Source organism: Hermetia illucens, chromosome 3, assembly GCF_905115235.1.
Source record: "Hermetia illucens chromosome 3, iHerIll2.2.curated.20191125, whole genome shotgun sequence".
Classification (NCBI taxonomy): domain Eukaryota; kingdom Metazoa; phylum Arthropoda; class Insecta; order Diptera; family Stratiomyidae; genus Hermetia; species Hermetia illucens.
The window spans coordinates 112,399,185-112,419,699 of record NC_051851.1 but is presented as its reverse complement, the minus strand read 5'-3'; the positions used below and the strand labels follow the sequence as shown (position 1 = coordinate 112,419,699).

Genomic DNA, 20,515 nt, shown 5'->3' with positions numbered 1-20,515 from the left:
ATGCTGTGCAGCTGTGAAGTATTGTTTTAGGAACGAAGCTTGACAGTTGCAGGTTATCCTTCCGTATTCCTGCTCTAGTTTCCAAAGAAGTATGAGGATACGTCGTCCCCGTGGAATAACTCCTATCCAGTTGATGGTTGTTTCGGTGATAGGAGTGATAGGCGGAGTTTACATTTGGCAGCCACTAATACTGCGGTTTCGAAAAGAAACTGGAGCAGTCGCTGAACCCGGAAAAAGTACAAAACACGTCGATATAAGCAGGGGCTGGCTTTTTACAGAAAACTTCTATTACAGATGAGCTTCCTAAAATTTCTGAAAAGTAGTCAATTGACTGGTCCAGGTCTTGTGACTCGTGGTATAGTTCTCACTCTCGGATTTGTTATTGCTTACAAATGGCTAGTACAACCAGAATTTCAAAGAAGGAAGCGGCGAGAGGCGGAATCCTATGCAGACTTCATCTTCGAAAAAGAACGAGCTGATGGACAAAGGGTTGAATGATTATTAGATTTTTCACAAAAAGGCGCTAGTAATAAAATATTGTTTTGTTCTTAGAAGCTGTTTTTGTTGGATAATTGGTCCACAAATGAGCCGAGGCCTCACTAAAGCGTTTGCCACACGACGCGATCAGTCGCGGCAATCAGCAACCCCAGCCTGCAACGATCTGGCAATGTAGTTTTATGATATTATATGCCATTGCACATTCCGCGTACACCGCGGTAGTTAGCGATCTATTTGTGCCATTTTACAGAATTGGTCAGGGATCTGTTCGGTGGTATTTGTATTGTTTTAAGTTTCTATGATAAATAATAAGTAAAATCTTAGAAGTCTCAATTGTTTATAAAGTATTTTCCATAATTTGCATTAACAAAGAAATCTTTCCCTCGTTCTAATTAGTTTCTCCGATTCATTGTGTACTTCTCAATGTAGGTAGAGTTGTAATAGGTGATGCAAGTCTTCTAAACTTTCCCAAGATAAATGGAAATACTAGGAAAACCTATCTTCGTGGCGATGGTATTCTCGAAGTCTTCATCTTCCCTGTTTATCTTTTGTACACAACATCGTCTTTTTTTTCTGCTGCCTTGAAGTGCTAAAACAAGAGCCTCCTCGTCTGAACTACTCATTTTTAGCCTGCTAAGAGGAGGTTAGTTGGCCAAAGTTTGAATAAAATAAACCGAATGAGAAGATTATTTCGCTCATTGACTAACAATTTAGTGAAAAAAAAAAAAAAACAAATACTGTAGTGTGCTTTCTATTTTCCAAAACTGAAAAAAGGAACAGACAGTTGGTCCCCGAAATACTGTATTTGTTTTTTTCACCAAATTCTCAGCCAATAAAGGAAAGAATCTTTTTAACCAGTTTAATTTTTACACAAAGTTTATAAGAAGTATTCGATACTATCGAAGTTATTGGTTAGAAAATAATCACAATATTGGATCGCTCACAAGATACCACATTGTGAAAACGCCATATCGCCGACCGCACGATTTTTGATCGCCGCGACAAATCGCTCCCTGCGTGCCAAAGGCTAAGTGAGATATATATTGCAAATAATTTGTCGAAATGAGATCTACAACATAACTTCAGAAAAATTGTCACAATCCCCTCGGTCTCGCGCCAATGTCGTCCAATCCATCACTGCCAAAATAATTGTCGACATTCTATCACATGCGGTTGTTCCGCTGGCAGGGCTTATATCGTTGTCTTTTAATATAGAAACTGTCTTTGTAGACTTCCCATGCAGGATCTGTTGAAGTATTCGGATCGGGCACGGGTACTATGCATGAGAGGAAATTCTATTGGATAGACCTAGTGAAAACGGTACCCCTTAAGTTTACTCTTGACTCTCAGATAACTTTCCAAAACATCCGATAGTGGCAATGCCTAGTCGTAACTCGTTGAAGATATTAAATGCTGTTGATAGTACTCTCGTATACGGGTTCTAGCCATGACCGTCAACGGTTTTACCGTATCGTAGGCTGTCCTGAGATCGACAAAACGGTACAATTCCTGATTGTTTTCTAAAAGTTTTCTATCGATTGTCCCAAGGAGAATACAAGGGGTGAAATCTAGTTGACATTTCGGGTCATAACTGTATCTGTTTTAAGCAAAATTACACTTTCCTCTTCTTATTCACGGTTTGTTAAAAAAAAGCAGTAGAAGTTAGATCAAGTTTCAAACAAGTCTGGAAACCGCAAGCTGGGCATTCATTACTACTACAAGGCATAAAGGTTTTGTGTTCATCTTAGGTGAGAAATTCTCTAAGGGAAGCTAAAACGTCCCCATGGACTCCGCTGTTCATATAAGTTCACTTTATATGATGATGACGTCCATCTTACAGTGGCATAAATTTACCCGAAATGCGAAGCTTTGTCAATAATAGTCGGATTGCTTTCAAACTTTTTGGAATTTTGTCCTATGTTATCGCCTATGCTAATATCAAATTTCGTACTTCTGGAATGAACTTAAGTGGGATTTCCTGGTAAATTTGAAAAATATGGTAATATACTATCATTAACATTATTTGTACCGATATCGGAGTGGGATATATTTTGAGGCGTAGGTCATATAGTTGCATGATTGATTTTTTCAGATTTTTCGGTTGGGTAGGTTCTGAGAACGAGACTAGTTTCACTTTTTTGGGCACGCATTTTGAACTCTATCTCCCCTATGCTTCACCCAATATCAAGAGGAGTGCGGGAGGTCGAAAGTGATCATATCTTTTACGGATACATTCTCAGAAACTACCCAACCGAAAAATCTTAAAAAAGTCAAAAAGTTGCTACTATATGGTGCCTAGACTCTGAACGATATCTGTTATAAAGTTAATAATAGTGCATTACTATAACTTTCAGTAATTTGCTGCGAAACCCCCCTTAAATTCATCCTACCACCGTGGGCTATAATATAGATCATGATCCTGCCATGTTTGGTAAAAATCGCACTATTATTAAAGTTATAATAGGTCAAAGTTGTCGCTTCTTTGCAAATTCAAGACTGAATGTCAATATCATCCGAAAATGAATATTCTTATATAATATATACATAACGTGCTACTTACTAATAGGACAAATGCACACTCAAATGTCAAAGAAATACACAAAATCTTTCATACCAGAGGCGTCCAGCTCCCGGTTTCCCGACCTGCTTTGCTTTTATCCTTTATTTTCAAAATAAAAATATGCAAATCAATATGTTATTTCATTTCAGTGAAATCACTATTCTAAAAACACTACTAATTGCGCTCTGAGTGTGAAAAGTGACCTTAACTGGATGTTCTATACTTTTAAGACAAATTGATCAGCTTTGTTGCCGCTTGGTCATTCCGATAAATTGTGGGTTTTCAAGAGCGTGTGCCTGACGCTCCCTAGCAAGAAGGGCAACGGGGATCACTCCCGCGATCACTATCACGGCCGGTTCAGAGACAGTGCGGTACGCAGACGCCACCCGTAAAGCTCCTCGTCTCTGTACTTGCGCGAGGCGTTTACGATATACCTCCTTCTTAAGAGCGCCAGCCCATACGTCTGCGTCGTAGAGCAGGACAGACTGCGTTAAACTCATCAGGAAATGTCGCCTACTAGACGTAGGACCCCCAATGTTTGCCATTAGCCTACTTAACGCCGAAACTCCAACCGCAGCCTTGTTCGCTGCTGCTATGATTTGCTCAGAAAAGCTCATCTTTGAGTCAAGAGTCAACCCAAGGTACTTTACGGCTGATTTTGACTCGCCGAAGGATATGGGACGCAGGGTCGAAAGTCTCTTTTTAGTCAGGATGACTACTTCGGTTTTTTCCAGTGCAAGGTTGAAGCCATGACTAGTCATCCATCCGCTTACCCGTCGCATCAATATGCCGAGTCTGCTTTGCGCCTGTTCGACAGTGCGTCCAGCAACAAGCACTGCGACATCATCTGCGTAGCCGACCAGGCGCGACTCTTCTGGCATGTCGAGTTTAAGCAGACTGTCATAGGTAGCGTTCCAGAGGTCCGGCCCTAGGATGGATCCCTGTGCTACCCCCGACGTGACCTCCATCCACCTTTGACCCTCTAGTGTTTCATAGAGCAGGGAGCGGTTCCTCAGATAGTCCCTCAAAATCCGTAAGAGATATTTCGGCACGTTGAAGGTATTGTATAGTGTGCCTAGAATGTCTTTCCATCTTACGGAATTGAAGGCGTTTCTGACGTCAAGCGTTACGAGGAGCACCACCCGTCGAGTTCGGCGGCTATGTGCCTCTGCTCGTCGAACGTGTAGGTCTGGCCGGTGTTGGAATACCAGTTTGTATACCTCTGCTGGAATACCATCGGGTCTTGGCGCCTTCTTGTTTTTCATAGAGAGGACTGCTTGTTCCAACTCTTTTATAGAGAAAAGTGGACAGTCCTCTGCGCTTTCCGCGCCGACGTCACCATCCCATACGGGGTACGCAGGGAAGAGGGCCCTTACAATGCGGTCCATCTGCTCGGCATTAAGTGAACAGGGTTTCCGCAGAGCCCCGATTTTTCGGGTTACCAGTTTGTAACCGAGTCCCCATTCACCTCGTCGACCAGATCTTGCCAGCAGCGAGCTTTGCTCTTGTTTATTGCGCTCCGGAGTCTTATTTTGGCTGATTTGTACTCCATCATTATAGTACATGCCTCCTCCCGGTCGTCTAGACGTTGTGTTAAGCGGCGGATCCTGTGACACTCCTTCCGGAGCTCTGCGATTTCCACTGTCCACCAATACATGGAAGGTTTTCCGCGCCTCGATGTCTTCCTGGGCATGTAGGCTCCACAGACCATCGTTATCAGGTTAGCTTGTTACCCTTACTGCTGAAACTTAAAGTACATTGAAAAATTGCCCACTGACACACACCACAGTCCCCAGTTTCCCTCTTTCCTGTTAAAAACCGATTGATTACTTGAAAAGTAAGTAACAAGGAAAAAACACTTCACGTAGATAAAATTCAAATTGCTAGCTCGACGACGTCACCGCATTTTCTTTCCTACCTTGTGAGAATTAAATTTTTAAACCATTATAATTAACAAATTAGCGTTCCGAATTGTTATTTTAACGAATATATGGGGGGGTTGGGTACGGCTGACAACCCTACACGGAAAACAACTTGTTGCGAAGCCACAACATGAGCCCCGGACTGGACGGAAAACATCGACGAATCCGGCAGCGACAAAGGAATAACGATTTGCGCATTTTCTCGTGGAACGTGCGTTCCCTGTACAAAGATGAAGCTTCTTAGCAGCTAGCCAATACCCTGTCCCAATATAGGGTGATGTAACAGTGTTAGAGGAGAGGCGCCAGACAGGGAGAAGAGTCGCTACACCATATATTATAGTGGGCATCCGGTAAACCATGTGCTCGGAGTAAGCTTCTTAGTCAGCAAAAAAATGAACACATAAGCGAACGGCTTTGCACTCTGTGCTTGCGAGGAAAATTTAGAAAGATAAGCCTCATTAACATTCACGCCCTTACAGAGGAGACTGCAGAGTCGGAGAAGGATACCTTCTACGAGGCAGTAGAACGAACCCTCGAAGCCTGTCCCAGATATGATATCAAAATCATACTTGGGGGATTTTAACAGCCAAGTGGGGAAGGAGCCCGTATTCAGGCGATACGTTGGCTCTCATAACTTAGACCAAAATACAAATGATAACGGATTGCGGGTCATTCAATTAGCAGTGTTGATGAATGTCAGAACATATAGGGGGAACAATACAGAATCGGATCACTATCTCGTTGGCATGGTGTTCCGAGCTCGTATAACAACACCAGCTACAATCCCCTCTCACAATCAGATGAGAGGGGAGAGAACACTGAAGCCATCCATAACACAGCACTCCGCAACACCTATAAGAGATAAATGGATTCCGTAGTCAGCAGAGATCCTGGAGATGAAGTATCAGCAAATGATCTTCAGAACCACCTGAAGAACGTTATCATAAATACGGCCACAAACATACTTGGCCCCAGCCGCAAAAAGAATCCGAACGGCTGGTTTGACGATGAATGTACGCTAGCAACGAGTAATGCTACATCCTCAAAGAACGTGGGCACGCGCGGAGACTTACAACGAAATCCGTCGAGCGGAAAAGCGACTTCACAGACGGAGAAAGGGAGCCTGGGAGAACCAACAGGTCTGTGAACTCGAAAATTACAGGGAGCAACCGCAGCAGGCGCGCAAGTTTTACCAACAAGTCAGTAGGAAGAAACCTTATACACCTCGATGTTCATCCTGCCGAGGCAAAGAAGGAAATCTGAATTCGACAGAATGGGCATATTAGAGTGATGGGTTGAGTACTTTGATGAACTACTGAACAACCAGAATATCGGCGAGTTGGAGGTCCCGCCAACTGAATACGACGGATAAATAGTGCCACCACCAAGTATAGAAGAAACAGTCCGCGCAATTCATCGGCTTAAAAATCATAAGTCGCCAGGAGCCGATGGACCAATTACACCAAGTGGTTCATCAACTTGTGTTCAAGGTGTGGGACAACGAATCACTGCCTGAAGACTGGCAAAGAGGCATTATCTGTCTCATACATAATAAGGGCGATATCACACAGTGCAACAATTATAGAGGTATCACGTTGCTAAGTACCATCTATAAGATATTCTCCGCTATCTTGCTAGGCCGGATAGCCCCATACGCCCAGAACATTATTGGCCCATACCAAAGAGGCTTCACTCCAGGCAAATTAGCAGCAGATCTGATCAGGTTTTCTCTCTGCCGCAAGCGATGGAAGAACTGTTGGAATATGGACAACAGTTGCACCATCTATTCATCGACTTTAAAGCCGCCTATGATAGCTTAGCCAAGGTAAAACAGTACGGCCATGAGAGAATTCGGTATCCTGACGAAATTAATATCAGATTTTCTCTCTGCCGCAAGCGATGGGAAAACTGTTGTAATATGGACATAAGTTGCACCATCTATTCATCGACTTTAAAGCCGCCTATGATAGCATAGCCAGGGTTTTTACCCTGTACACGGCCACGGGAGAATTCGGTATCTCGACGAAATTGATAAGACTGACTAGGCTGACCCTGACCAATGTGCGAGGCCAAATAAAAGCAGCAGGATCATTCTCAAGACCATTCGACATCAACAACGGTCTACGGCAAGGGGATGCCCTATCATGCGCCCTATTTAACCTGGCCCTCGAGAAAGTGATCCGTGGTGCTGAGGTAAATGCAAGAGGTCCGACCCTCTTTAAGTCCACCTAACTACTGACCTATACTGACGATATCGACATCGGAAGAACGACCCGAGATGTACAAACTACATTCATCCAAATCGAGCAGGTGGCGCGATATCTTGGGCTGCACATCAATGAAGGCAAGACAAAGTATATGCTAGCAACGTCAGCACCAAAAACCAACCAACCAACAACATCAAACCGCACTGGTCAAACGGGAAGAATAAAGATAGGAGACTACAACTTTGAGACCGTTGATCATTTTTCCTATCTCGGGTCGAAAATCACAACCGATAACAGCTATGACGATGAAATCCACGCACGGTTGTTGGCAGCCAACAGAACCTATTTCAGCTTACATGATTAACCATGGGGAACTGATAGGATTTCAAGTGCGATAACGTTCCCAGCAAACACTCGATACAATTTCAGTTAACAGAAGTTAGCGAGAAATCCATCCCAAAAAGCTTAGCTTAAAATTGTAAAAATATTTTATTCAAATCATTGGTGTAAATAAATGCATCTGTTACGCTTATATTATAAAAATTGATAACAAATCCCTACTGGTCACCAGGATTACACTTCCGTGAAGCTCGGCTAACTTTCGACTCAGATTGGCGCCCAAGTTCCTCACAGATATATTTCCCAACATTAATCAATTTAGGCAAGTCAATGCCCGTAGCTATGCCCATTCCGTGAAGCATATACACGACGTCTTCGGTTGCCGCGTTTCCAGATGCGCCGCGAGCGTAAGGACATCCCCCTAGTCCAGAGACAGATGAATCAACAACTGAGATACCTGCAAAAAGACTCAATGTTGCCAACCAATTTTTATTTATCAACAACTATACCGTAATCCAGTGATGTGAGAATATTCGGAAGAGCCTGGCCGTATGTGTCGTGGCAATGAACAGCAAACTTATCAACAGAGCAAACTTTTAAAACTTCATCAAGCATTTTCTTCATAGTTCCGGGGGTGCCTACTCCGATGGTATCTCCCAGGGATATTTCGTAGCAACCTAAATCGAGAAGGGCTTCCACAACTTTTGCTACAGCCGAAGGTTTGATTGCTCCTTCATAAGGGCAGCCCACCACTGTCGACACATATCCGCGGACTTTAATATTGTCTTTTTTGGCCGCTTCCAACACACAGCGAAACCGTTCAATGGCTTCCGCTGTACCACAATTAACATTCTTCTGTGAAAAAGACTCGGAAGCTGCTCCAAATACTGCAACCTCTTTCGCCCCCGCCGCCAAAGCTGACTGATAACCTTTCAGATTCGGGGTCAGAACAGGATATGAGATACCCGGGTGGCTCTTGATCCCTTTAAGAACTTGAGCGTTATCCGCCATTTGAGGCACCCATCTAGGACTCACGAAACTAGTCGCTTCAATGCTTTTAAGTCCTGTTTCGGAAAGTTGGTCGATTAGGTTTATCTTGACTGCGGTGGGAAGTATTTTAGGCTCATTCTGAAGGCCATCGCGTGGACCTACTTCTACAATTCGCACTTCCACCGGGCGGCAGATAACCTGCAAAGCGATCTCTTTAAAATTAGTCAAAATGAATATAAATAATCTTACGCTAAGCCTTCGACACCCAAACACACTTATTGTACCTCCGCAACTATATCTAGAAAATGCCTGGCGAAACATCGTGCAGAGTGTCTGCGTATATTTCCTACTTTGCCAACATTTTACTTGTACTTGACGTCTACCAGCTGATCAATCCCCAACGTCACTGTTTTTGATTAAAAAAGCCATCCACAACGCAATCGTTATCTTAATAAGCGCGTTACAACTGTTACATAAGTAGATGACGGAATGAAAAAAATATTTCGATATGGAAACATCCCTTTCTGACTAGACCGACTTCCAATTGTGTCCAAACATTTGCAAATTTCATATGTCGAACTGCTTTTCAATAACATATAACAGTCACGCAAGCCAGATGGCCGATTAGATAATCGGTAACGCTAGAGATTCATCGGCAGCCTAAACTCAAAATATTGAGTAGTTCTTGATTAAAAATGCCACAGAGGACTCAAATAGCGATATCTTTGGAAGGAAATAAGAACTTAGAACATATCCGATGCCGACACCAATAACATCATCGTCATCCTCAACCACTATTTCTTCCTTGAAGCGGCATCTAGCGACAACTAGTTGCAATGCAATGATTTCGAATTAGGCGAAGATTCATACCGGGGACCTATCCTATCCTGGAACCTATTCCAGTTGTTATGAGCTTTCCGCGCGTCAGCACCGTTAAGGAGATAAAATTCCCTCAGATATGAGCAATGTTGCTGGGGTAGTCGAGACAAAAGAGTCGGTATACGCCATCAGAGTTGCCTTTTTGCTTGCTGTCAGAAGTAACAAATTTAGTACACTACGAGACGCATCTCAAGATCGTCAACGTTTTCGTAATCCACTGAAATGAAATTTATTGCAAACGCAGTCTCATGCCTAATTATATTAAAAAGTTAATCAAATTATCTAATTATATTAATCAGGAAATCAGGAAAAAAATTTCAGATTACTTCACGATTTTCTGACGAATTTGATGCCGGATCTACATGCGAGATTTATCCCTCAGTACGCCGCCATAAATTGCAACGTTTGGATAGGGTGTTTGGCGTGGTTTGTGCAAGAGTTTGCAACCGAGTCGATCGAGTGTCGGTTTTTTGGACAAATCAAACGAAATTTGCTTGCATACAATAAAATCAAGCCAAACATTTGTAGAGGTTTGGACCCGGCATTGGATTTAGGGGGTTATTTGTTGGATACAGCATGACTCGAAGGTTAATACCTTAAAATCTGGGGGTAGCATTGACATGAACGTACGTACGTACGAACGCCTCGCCTGACCTATCAGATCAATGGGGGGATTATACCGTCCGATATATAGCAGTACGACATACTTTCTATTATTTTTCATTTCATTTTATTTATTTCCAATTAGTGTCTTACATCTGATACATTTTCCTTAAAAGCAGCTTAGAATTAGCTTAGCTAGCTTAGAATTATTACAATGGGTGGCTATACATTGTTTGGCCTACCCGACCTTCTCTGTAATTAACTTTATTGTGTAAAAACACACTGTAATTTACAACGTTCCTTGGCTTTGTATTAAAATAAAACATTACTTAACCTATTTTCAAAACTGCATCCGCACTAATGACGCGAGAAGGTTTTATTTTACTTACTTACATCTACCTTATTACTACTTTTTTACTACTACTTATTTCTACTTACATAAATAGTTAATTCTACTATATACAATATCACTTAGTATTCATTTAGTGCTTAGCCTCTTTGCACTCCTACCAGGGAAGGTGTGTCGAAGAGGGACAGGATTATTGATTTTAGGTCAAGGTTCAGTATCTGGCACGGCCTAAGGAAATCGCTAGTGGGATTGTTTTGCCCTGCTCATGCCGTCTTCTAATTTTTGGGTTTGGATGGTTTTCAAGTTTATTGAAAAACCGCTCCGTAATGTTGAGAGTATATTCTCTAATGGGGTCTATATTTGCTCGCCGGTATACTATGGCGTTGCTGCCGCACTTCTTAGTCTTCCAATTGTAAGACAATCCAGTGCAATGTCTTAATACACGGCGTTCGAAAGACATGCATTTATCCATGGCTTTCGAAGAGCAAGTGATCCACGAAGGGGCTCCGTAGAATATGATGGGCCTGATGAGAGTCTTATATAGGATCAGCTTAGTTTTGGTGCTTAGACCCACTTTTTTGCGAAGAAGAAAGTAGATCTTGCGCAATGCACCATTTACTTTTCCAATGGCGAGTTTAACATGGTCGTTAAATCTTAGGAATTCGTTGAAATTGATTCCTAGATATTTGTTCGATTTCGACCCTCTTACTATTGTATTCCTGATTTTCATTTTCAGGCGTTTAGCCTTCCTGTGGATGAATCTAGATCCCCAGTATCTAGATTTCCTCCTAAAGATGCAGACTTGTGTCTTGGTTGAGTTATTTTTAGTACCCCAGCTCTGGTAGTAGTAGCAGAAGTCAACCAAGTAATCCTCTATATCGCTAACTGCCTTGTCTGGGCGAAAATGAGAGGAGTAGACGAGTGTGTCGTCGGCATACTGCATAAGTTCTGTACCAACCTCAGGGGAGGGGACATCAACAGTGAAAATGTTGTATAAAGTAGGACCAGAAATGGATCCCTGCGGCACCCCAGAAGTAACCGGCAAGGGATCGGAAATCTCATTTCCGACAGTGACGTAAAAATGTCTATCCTCGAAGAAACTGATGCCAAGTCTGATCGTCGGGATTGGGAATTCGTATTTAATCAGTTTATAGATTCGCCCGTTTATCCAGACGGAATCAAAGGCCTTTTCTAAATCCAGAGCGGAAGCTACCGTGGGTTTGTTATTGACATTAAGTCTATCGGCCACAGCATCGTGGAGGTAGCTCAGGGCGTACTGTGTTCCGTGTTTAGCACGGAAACCGAACTGATGGTCTGGAATAATGTTGTTAAGATTGCAGTGTTGGACCAGCCCTACGGTCCATGCTTTCTCAAAAAGCTTCCCCAGGTTAGATAGAAGGGAAACGGGTCTGAAGTTACCAGGTTCACAGGAGACACCTCCTTTCCGAATGGCTATAATTTTGGCTATTCTCCAGGTGAATGGGAAGTAGCCATTATTAATGCAGTTATTAAAAACCGCAAGCAGGAACTTAATGGAGGCTATTGGAAGATTTTCTAAGACGAAATTCGTAATTCCATCTGGGCCTGCTGACTTTTTACCGTTAAGGTTATGGGTAATAGCGCTGAGTTGTGATAAACTCAGAAATTTGTTCGAATCAGTAGGCTTGTTGGAAGGGTTCTGGGCAGAAAAAGACGTGATTCTGTAGCAGTTCCTAGAAGTGAAATCTCTGACTGTTGAATCAACAGTCTTAGTGAGAGCCGTTCTGTTGCTCGGAGGTGTTGCGTTGAGCTGCCGCTCGAAGAATTCCCCAAGTGTTTTTGCTTGAGAAAGCAAAAACACACTGCAGACTTGCACTTTGTTTTGGGTTAGAACAAAGTTGCGGGCTTTGTATTTGCCCGTTAGCCTGTTGATATTTTGGAACATATTAGCTCCAGGCTTAATGTTTGCAAGTTTGCGGGTCAATTCCTTGCTACGGAAGGTCGCCACCATATCACGGATTAGCGTACTGAGACAATTAACCCGGGAGAGTAATGCTTTATATTCCGCAATTATTTTATTTCCGTGCTCGTGAAATTTGCACTTGAGATTACGCCTCCAAATCTGCCTAACTTTCAAGTGGAGCATTATCTCATGTGGAAGAGAATTGAATTCAAACTCATCGACTTTTATCAACTTAGAATTCCTGCGTGTAGCAGTGTGCAGTTGAGAGCTTTTTCAAGTTGAGTTTTGGTGCTAACTCAGCCCTGAATTTATCCCAATCAGTGTGGGCGAAAGACCTAATTGTGGTCATTACTCTCCTTTTCAGAGAAAGAGGTGGGAGCAGTTTGAGACTGACCGCGAAATGGTCGGACATGCCTGGTAAGGTATCACATGATATTACCTGATAGCAGAAGGAAGTAGTCTAATATAGATTGACTACTGGGCCTTGACGGAGAATTTGGCAAGAACATCACGAAATTGATAGGCGAGAAAGGGTCGTGGATCCATTTGAGCAGGATTTTCCCATTACAGTTAATGACCGCGTCGCCCCAGTGAGTGTGCCTGGAGTTGAAGTCGCCTCCAAAGACAAGGTAATTAGATTTCAACTGGAGATCGCGGAAGGCAAGGCAAGTCATGGCTCAGTTCTTCATTTCTAGATCGGCACCTAATATAAACGGAGCCAATGAGAATCCGTTTATTGCCAGCCGTTTTAATGAAAGCAGCCGCAGCGGAACAAGTTAGTAGATTGTCTATGGCGACTTCCTCGAATTCATAATCTTTTTTGATTAACAAGGCGGAGCCGGTGTTGTTGTCGTCCCGGATGGTATTATATTCGGTGAAGTTCACGTTATGCCTGCTTTTAAGATGGGTCTCCGAAATAGTAATCATAAATAGTAATAGTATGATTTTGATCATACTTGGGGATAACATGCTTCATATTATATTCCAAACTGCTACCAACTTTTATAACTCTGGGATAAACTTAAGGGTGGTTTTTACTCAATTTCCCAAAAATATAGAAATATGCTATTATTAACTTAATTTGACCCGATATCGATATGGAGAGCATTTTGCGGCGTGGACACTATACAAAGGTAGCTTCAGGATTTTTTTAGATTTTTCGGTTGAATAGTTTCTAAGAATGGGTCCGTTAACCTCAAAACTAAGACCGGCTTCGAAAAGTACTAATCGAGAACTTTCATTTGATACCCACCATGACTATATTTGATGAAAAACAAATGTACACCCCCCTTTTGCATGTAATCACAACGTAGAGGGATATCATTCACTGCATGTCTGAGCATTCACAGTTCCTTCTCACCAAATTTCGTGTCAAACGGAATAGCCGTTTCTGAGAAAAGTGAGTGTGACAGACAGACAGACAGATCCACAGACAGGCAGACAGACAGATATTGAACCGATTTTAATAAGGTTTTGTTTTGCAAACAAAACCTTAACAAGACACGATACAGGACCTCGCAGACATAAGACCGATTACATGCTCACCAACTCTCTACAAATTCAATGCGAATTTCGCGACCCACAACATTCTGTCTGAGGAGCAGAAAGGCCACCGAGTTGTGCCAACGGGTTGCAAATAGTAACTCAAGCAAGTTGTAGGCCAGGCAACTAGAGGTCAAAGAAATGTCTTTAGTTGTTATATCGATTATGCCAAGGCTTTTGACAACGCCCCGCAAAGGTCATCACAAGTCGCATGCCGAGCATAACATTGGTGACCTCCACATCCAAGCTATGACCGAGACAGACTTCTATAAATACCTAGGAATTCATGTTCGAGTTGGAGATCTGAAGAATGCTCTGCTGTCCGAATTCCTACCATGTGTGAAGCTGGTGCTGAAATCGCATCTCTCGAGGAAAAATTAAATAGGCGCACTAGATTTGTTCGCTATCCCTTCACTGGTTTATGCATTCGAAATTTTGCCCTGTTCAGAGTTAAAGACGTTCGACCATATCATTTCTGCCTCCAGAGTAATGACACCGGTGCAATACACAAACAGGTATAATGCTGTATGTACGCTGTGCTGAGGGGATTCCCCAAAAACTTGCATTCAAGCATGAGCTGATTACGGGAATATGTCCGGTTTATCTATTTGAGCCGAAAGCAATACTTGATAGTTCTGTTTACAGCATGTATTGGGGCCGGCAAATTCTAACTGATCGCCACATACCACACAACAGGCCTGACGTGCTGTTAGTTGGCAAAGCGGGTTGCCTCCCGTATGTTATTGATATTGCTATTCCCCATTGTAGCAACACTGAGCGGAAATACGTGGAGAAGGATGTGAATTAACATATGAGCCACCGACTTGGGAAATCAAAGAAACATGGCGTTCCGAGAAAGTGGTTGTAGTCCCCATAATATGGTCAGTATTGTACCAAATCTCTTACGGCTTCCCTTGGTGTCCTGCGACTCTCACACAGTCTGATTCAAACCATGCAGAAATATAATACATCATTCTGCATACGTGTTCGATGTTGCGGGGAGTTCTCAACGGATTCTCTCACCACCACAATTTTTAAATATTTAGGATCGTCCGAGCCTAAATGCTTGGCATTTAGTGCTAGTATTAGGTAAAATCCGGCATAGGCCGGGATTATAATAACTCGTAAAAGTACAAAAAAAAATAGTTATCGTTCCGATGCTTGTAGTTCTTCTAAATAAAAATAAAACTAGGTAGCTTGCTCCTACCACAATATATTTTAATAGTTAGTAAATACGTATTTCGAAAGTTACTTACTTTCTTCCTCAGTACTTAAGCTAGCTTAGTACTGCTTAAGTACTGAGGAAGAAAGTAAGTAACTTTCGAAATACGTATTTACTAACTATTAAATTATATTGTAGTAGGAGCAAGCTACCTAGTTTTATTTTTATTCGTAAAAGTACGTTTTTGCCAGAATTCCCCCTATAGAATGTAGGAAAATGAGATAATCGTTTGAAAAATCACTTATTAAAGCTCTATATACTATACACTCATTACCCACATTGCGTGCTCCAAACCCTTTTTCCCCATGGCACTCGCATGATCGTTAACATCGCCCACTATGACGATATATTCATCAACAGGCACGTTACAGGTCTTTGCGCCTTGAAGTTGCCAGAAAGCATGTTCGTTGGCATCAGGTTGACCCGCAGTGGAGTAGTGAAACGTACGATCAATTAATATAATGGTGAAATTCATCAGCCGGTCACGAACCGGCCCGACTTCTTTAATTGCAGTACGAAACCCTTAGATATGACAATACCAACATTATATTGAGTGTGGCTACCAAAATAAAGAAGTTTGTAGCCATTTCTACTGCGTTCGAATTCTATGTTGCAGCTTTTGGTAACATACCGTCGAGTTTCTAATAGAGCGCAAATATCAATGCGTCTTTTATATAGATTTAGCCTGTAGACACGTATTTGTTTTGCTTGGGCTAATTTATTTAAGTCCTGACGCCGTCAAGCTCGCTTCTATCGGTAAGGCACGCGGTGCACTCAGTAGGATCTACTTTCTTCTTCGAAAGAAGGTAGGGCTCAGCACCAAGGCTAAACTGACTCTCTACAAGACCCTGATCAGACTTATTATCTGCTATGGAGCGCCCACGTGGATCACTTGCTCCACCCGAACCATGTCCAAATATGAGGCATTCGAATTACGGATTTGTTAAGGAGGTTTACTCTCCCTGAACAAGAAGAATCGGTAAGGGAGGACGAACACAAAGGGAAACGTTCTGCTTGTCCGCGGCTACTTATTTACAAGTATATATATATATATATATACCTGGCGTACTAGGTTTATCCTCACCTGAGTTGCAAACGCAGAGCTGCATGCGACTAGGCGCGTGTCATGGGTTGCGGATAATGACATGACCCACCGGGTCAGCTACGAATATCGCAAGTTAATCTTGTAAATAAGTAGCCGCGGACAAGCAGAACGTTTCCCTTTGTGTTCGTCCTCCCTTACCGATTCTTCCCGTTCAGGGGGAGTAAACCTCCTTAACAAATCCGTAATCCGGGGTGAAGGGATCGACGCGCCTATCGGATGAATTGCAGTGACATTACACTGTATTTCAGTAGCTCCCCTCCAAATACCTTCCCTACCTTTGGAGGTAACCATGGGGCATTGCAACATTGGGGCTCTGTTGCAGGGCTGACTGGTTCCCCATTACTCGTGGGAATAAAATTGGGGATTTTTGTTTAAATTCTTTAAATGGGACCCCAGGGACACGAAGACAGTACCCAACACGGTTAAGGGTCGCTCACCAACATCAGAGCGGCTCTTCGCCCTTGGATGTTTTGGCGGTTATGCCGTCAACCACCAGGGACGGGAGACCTAGGCGTCGTATGGTTTGGACGAACCAACTTAACTAATTTATTGTCCGCGCCTATTACCATGTCACGGATTTGGAACGGAATCCATCAGGGTACAGACATCGACTACATGACGCGTTCATAACCCCATTTCCGGACCTCTCCAACAATTGGTTGACAAATGGTGTACTTTTCTATGAGACCGAAGCATTCCTAACTTCAATTCAGGATGCTTCGTTCCCAACTAAAAATTATAAACGGTACATTCTTCACGACTCCTCAATCACCAACTCCAGTTGTAGGTTATGCAACTGTGAAGAGGAGACCATCCAGCACATAACATCTGCGTGCAGGATGTTGAGCGGTACCGAGTACACCAATCGTCATAACTCCGTCTGCAAGATTCTCCATCAAAACCTTGCGTTGAAGTATAACTTAGTGGCAACCTACCATTCTTACTATAAGTATACTCCGCAGAGAATCTTGGAAAATGATCGGGTCAAACTACTGTGGGATCACACTATTGCCACCGACCACAGTGTTAATCATAACAGACCCGATTTAGTTCTGCTTCTGAAGGAGGAACGAACGTGCTTTATAATCGATTGCAAGTGTAACTGCTTTCTGCATCTCCATGTATAGTCTAGCCGTAAGATCGAGCGTTTTCAACGCTTTATGCAAATTTTGCGGGGCTAATCCCGTCATTGAGAGTTCTTTCTTAATGAAAAACTGCCGACGAAGAAAAATGAAGGCGAGTCTCAGGCGCCTAAAAACGGGACAAATTGTACCAACTGGTCCTCCAGGTTGGCGGTTGGGTAGGGCTTGCAAGGGCTGAAGAAGCCTCGGACAGGATGGATTTTAAAACAACAACAGAATATCGATTTGCGCCTTTTCTCGTGGAACATGCGCTCCCTGTATACACCGAATGCTGCTCAGCAGCCATCCGATACCCTGTCCCAATATAAAGCCAATGTAACAGTGCTGCAAGAGATGCGTTGGACAGGGACCCTTTTCCTGGAGAAAAGTCACTACATCATATATTATAGCGTCCACCAGTGAACCATGTGCTCGGAGTAGGTTTCTTAGTCAGCCGAAAAATGAATCCTGCTTTCATCGGCTTGAAGAATATAAACGAAAGGCTATGCACTCTGCGTTTACGAGGCAAATTTAGAAATATAAGCCTCATAAACATTCACGCCCCTACAGAGGAGACTGCAAAGTGAAGAAGGATACCTTCTACGAGGCAGTTGACCGGAGACCATCGACCATCGAAACCTGTCCCAAGTATGATATCAAAATCATACTTGGAGATTTCAACAGTCAAATTACGTAGTTAGTTGAAGCAATTCACAACACAGCCATCCGTAACACCCCTAGGGGAAAATGGATACCACAATAACCGCAGCTAACAGATGTCCTGCAGATGAAGCACCAAAGAAATGACCTGAATAACATTCTCATAAGTACAGCCACAAACATATTTGGCCCCAGCAAAAAAAATTGGGCGGGTGGTTCGACGATGAATGTAAGCTAGCAACGGAACGGAAGAATATTAAATTGCAGATAATGTTCGATGCGCTCCTGTGCTCGCTTGCTATACTTTATAAAGTGCAATTTTAAATTGTTACTAAATAGTTTTACGATCAGTGTTTGTAATATTGAATGTAGAAGTTCGCTATATATTCCAAATCTTCCTTTTTCTGGTAGATTGCGTTTTAAGATTTCAGTTGTCAAATTTTGAATGTTGACGTCTACTACGTCGATGTAGATATGTCTACTTTTATGAATTGTTTTGAGTTCTTTTTGCTTTTCCTCACTAATATTATTTGATGTGTGCAGGTGTTTACTATTCCTTCTCGGATGTGTATGTAGTCGTTCAATTCCTTTCTTCCTGAGTGAATTGTTGCTGTGTCTGATGGTATTTTATTTTGGTAGTTAATTTCGTTTTGGTCCGTATTAATGCGGCTTAAGAAATCAGCAACTTGATTTTCTCTACCTTTTATGTAACCTATGTTGAAATTATATTCGTTGAGCTTTATACGCTAACGAGGGGTTTTTGAATCGGGGTACTTGAGACTTCGTAACCATACCACTGGTGTATAATCAGTTTTGATTTCGAGTTTTCTGAAATATTTTGTAGCCCAGACGATTGCGAAAAGCTCTTTCTCTATGGCTGAGTAATTCCGTCCATATACATTGCGGGTTCTTGAAGCAATCCTTTCTGCGATAGAGTGGCTCCTATGGCTTTATTCCATTTTTTCCTGAAGTTCGGATACTTCAGAATTTGATAGTTGACTAACATTTCCATGAGTTTCTCGAAGGAGTTTATATAATCGATATAGTCGTTGTATCTCATTCTCATTTTTCAGTGAGTTTGTTAACGGTGTCGATATTTTTGCGTAGTTCTGGATAAATTTTCTATAGTATCCAGTGGTTCCTAGGAAACTGCGAATTTGTTTTCGAGTTTTGGGGATTTTAAGTTTTTTTATTACTTCAATTTTATTTGGATTGGGTTTTATACCGTCCGTAATATGTGACTAAAAAATTGGTTTCTTTTGCGAAAAATTTGCATTTGTCAACTTGTATTTTCAAATTGTGTTCCTGTAATTTTTGGAAAATGAATTTGGTATTGTTTTCCATCTCTTGTATGGAGGTGCCAAAGATTAGTATGTCACCAAGCTAGACAATGCAGATTTCATTGCTATGATACGGTATTACTTCATTTACCATGCGCTGCAAAGTAGCAAGTTCATTTTTAAGCCGAAGGGCGTACGATTAAATTCGAGTCCTTGCGATGTACTAAAGGCTGTTTTGAACTTGTCCGTTTCTTCTATTTCAATTTGGTGGAATCCTTTTGCAAGGTCCACTGTAGTGAAATATTGCGCCTTTCCGAGTTTATCAAACAGGTTTTCTACGTTTGGAATCGGAAATTTGTGTTCGATAGTTATTTTGTTTAACTTGCGATAATGAAACGGGATTCTAGTTGTCCTATTTGTAGGTATCCAAATCTAGAGAATATTACTGCATTCAGTGGAAATAAAAGGTTTTGTCCTATTATGCCTTGGAAAGATTTGTTTGAAAAATTCATTCATTCATTTCCTTAAGATTTCGTGATCTTCTGGTATGTTGAATTGTTTTGGCATGTTTGTCTTGATTTTGTGCGTAACATCGTAGTTACCACACAGTCACAGGGATTAGAATGGCAAGTTTAATTTTAGGTAGATTTTGAAGGCAATTTTGATCGAGACTAGATGTTGTTTCTCCTGTATCTATCAGGATTGGCATTGTTTCACCATCAATTGACAAATTTATTATGGGGGTTCCGACCCAAATATGTGAAAATTTTGCTCAGGTTGTATGATTTGTGTGGACATTTTGGAAACGTAACTCATGTCCTTGGGGTCTAGGTTTGGTCTGGGAGTATATCCTGAATTATATTTAGGATTGGTAATTTGTGTTCTCATAGATGCATCAGGACACCTATTAGTTTGAGAATTGTTTTTTGATAATAGTTATTGGATTTATTGTATTTATATTCGGAATTGTAGTTGCTTTGGGGTTTATTATAACTTTGGTTACTTTCTTTGCAAGTGTAATTACTGTTGCCCCTGTTTAATGGATACTCAATGTTTTGATTATTGTATTTGTTATAATTTTTGTTGTACCTGAAATTATTTTTATTTTGATTGAGGTTTTTCTGATACTTAGTGGGTTGAAATTCTTCTTTGATTGCCGTAGCATCCACTCTGGCAATGGTTTCTTTGAGGTAGTTGTAAACCTCAGTTAAATTAGTTGGTTTTTTTCGCGTCTAGACCCAAAAATTCGGCTCTAGGAAGAAACGCTAAGAATTTACTTAAGACGATTTTGTCTGA

At 41.9% G+C, this 20,515-nt stretch overlaps 1 protein-coding gene and 1 long non-coding RNA gene across 2 annotated transcripts; one reads left to right on the top strand and one right to left on the bottom strand.

Annotated features, from left to right (window-relative positions):
* Positions 1–323: 323 nt before the first annotated feature.
* Positions 324–827, top strand: LOC119651357. The gene is made up of 2 exons (XR_005249452.1): positions 324–489; positions 553–827. It is a non-coding gene; the product is annotated as an uncharacterized LOC119651357 (long non-coding RNA).
* Positions 828–7,657: 6,830 nt separating this feature from the next.
* Positions 7,658–8,986, bottom strand: LOC119652739 (hydroxymethylglutaryl-CoA lyase, mitochondrial). The gene is made up of 3 exons (XM_038057037.1): positions 8,766–8,986; positions 8,036–8,714; positions 7,658–7,983 (listed from the first exon to the last, which is right to left on the bottom strand). Exons 1-3 carry the CDS (start codon positions 8,835–8,837, stop codon positions 7,745–7,747), a joined length of 990 nt encoding a protein of 329 aa, XP_037912965.1. The 5' UTR covers positions 8,838–8,986; the 3' UTR covers positions 7,658–7,744.
* Positions 8,987–20,515: the final 11,529 nt, after the last annotated feature.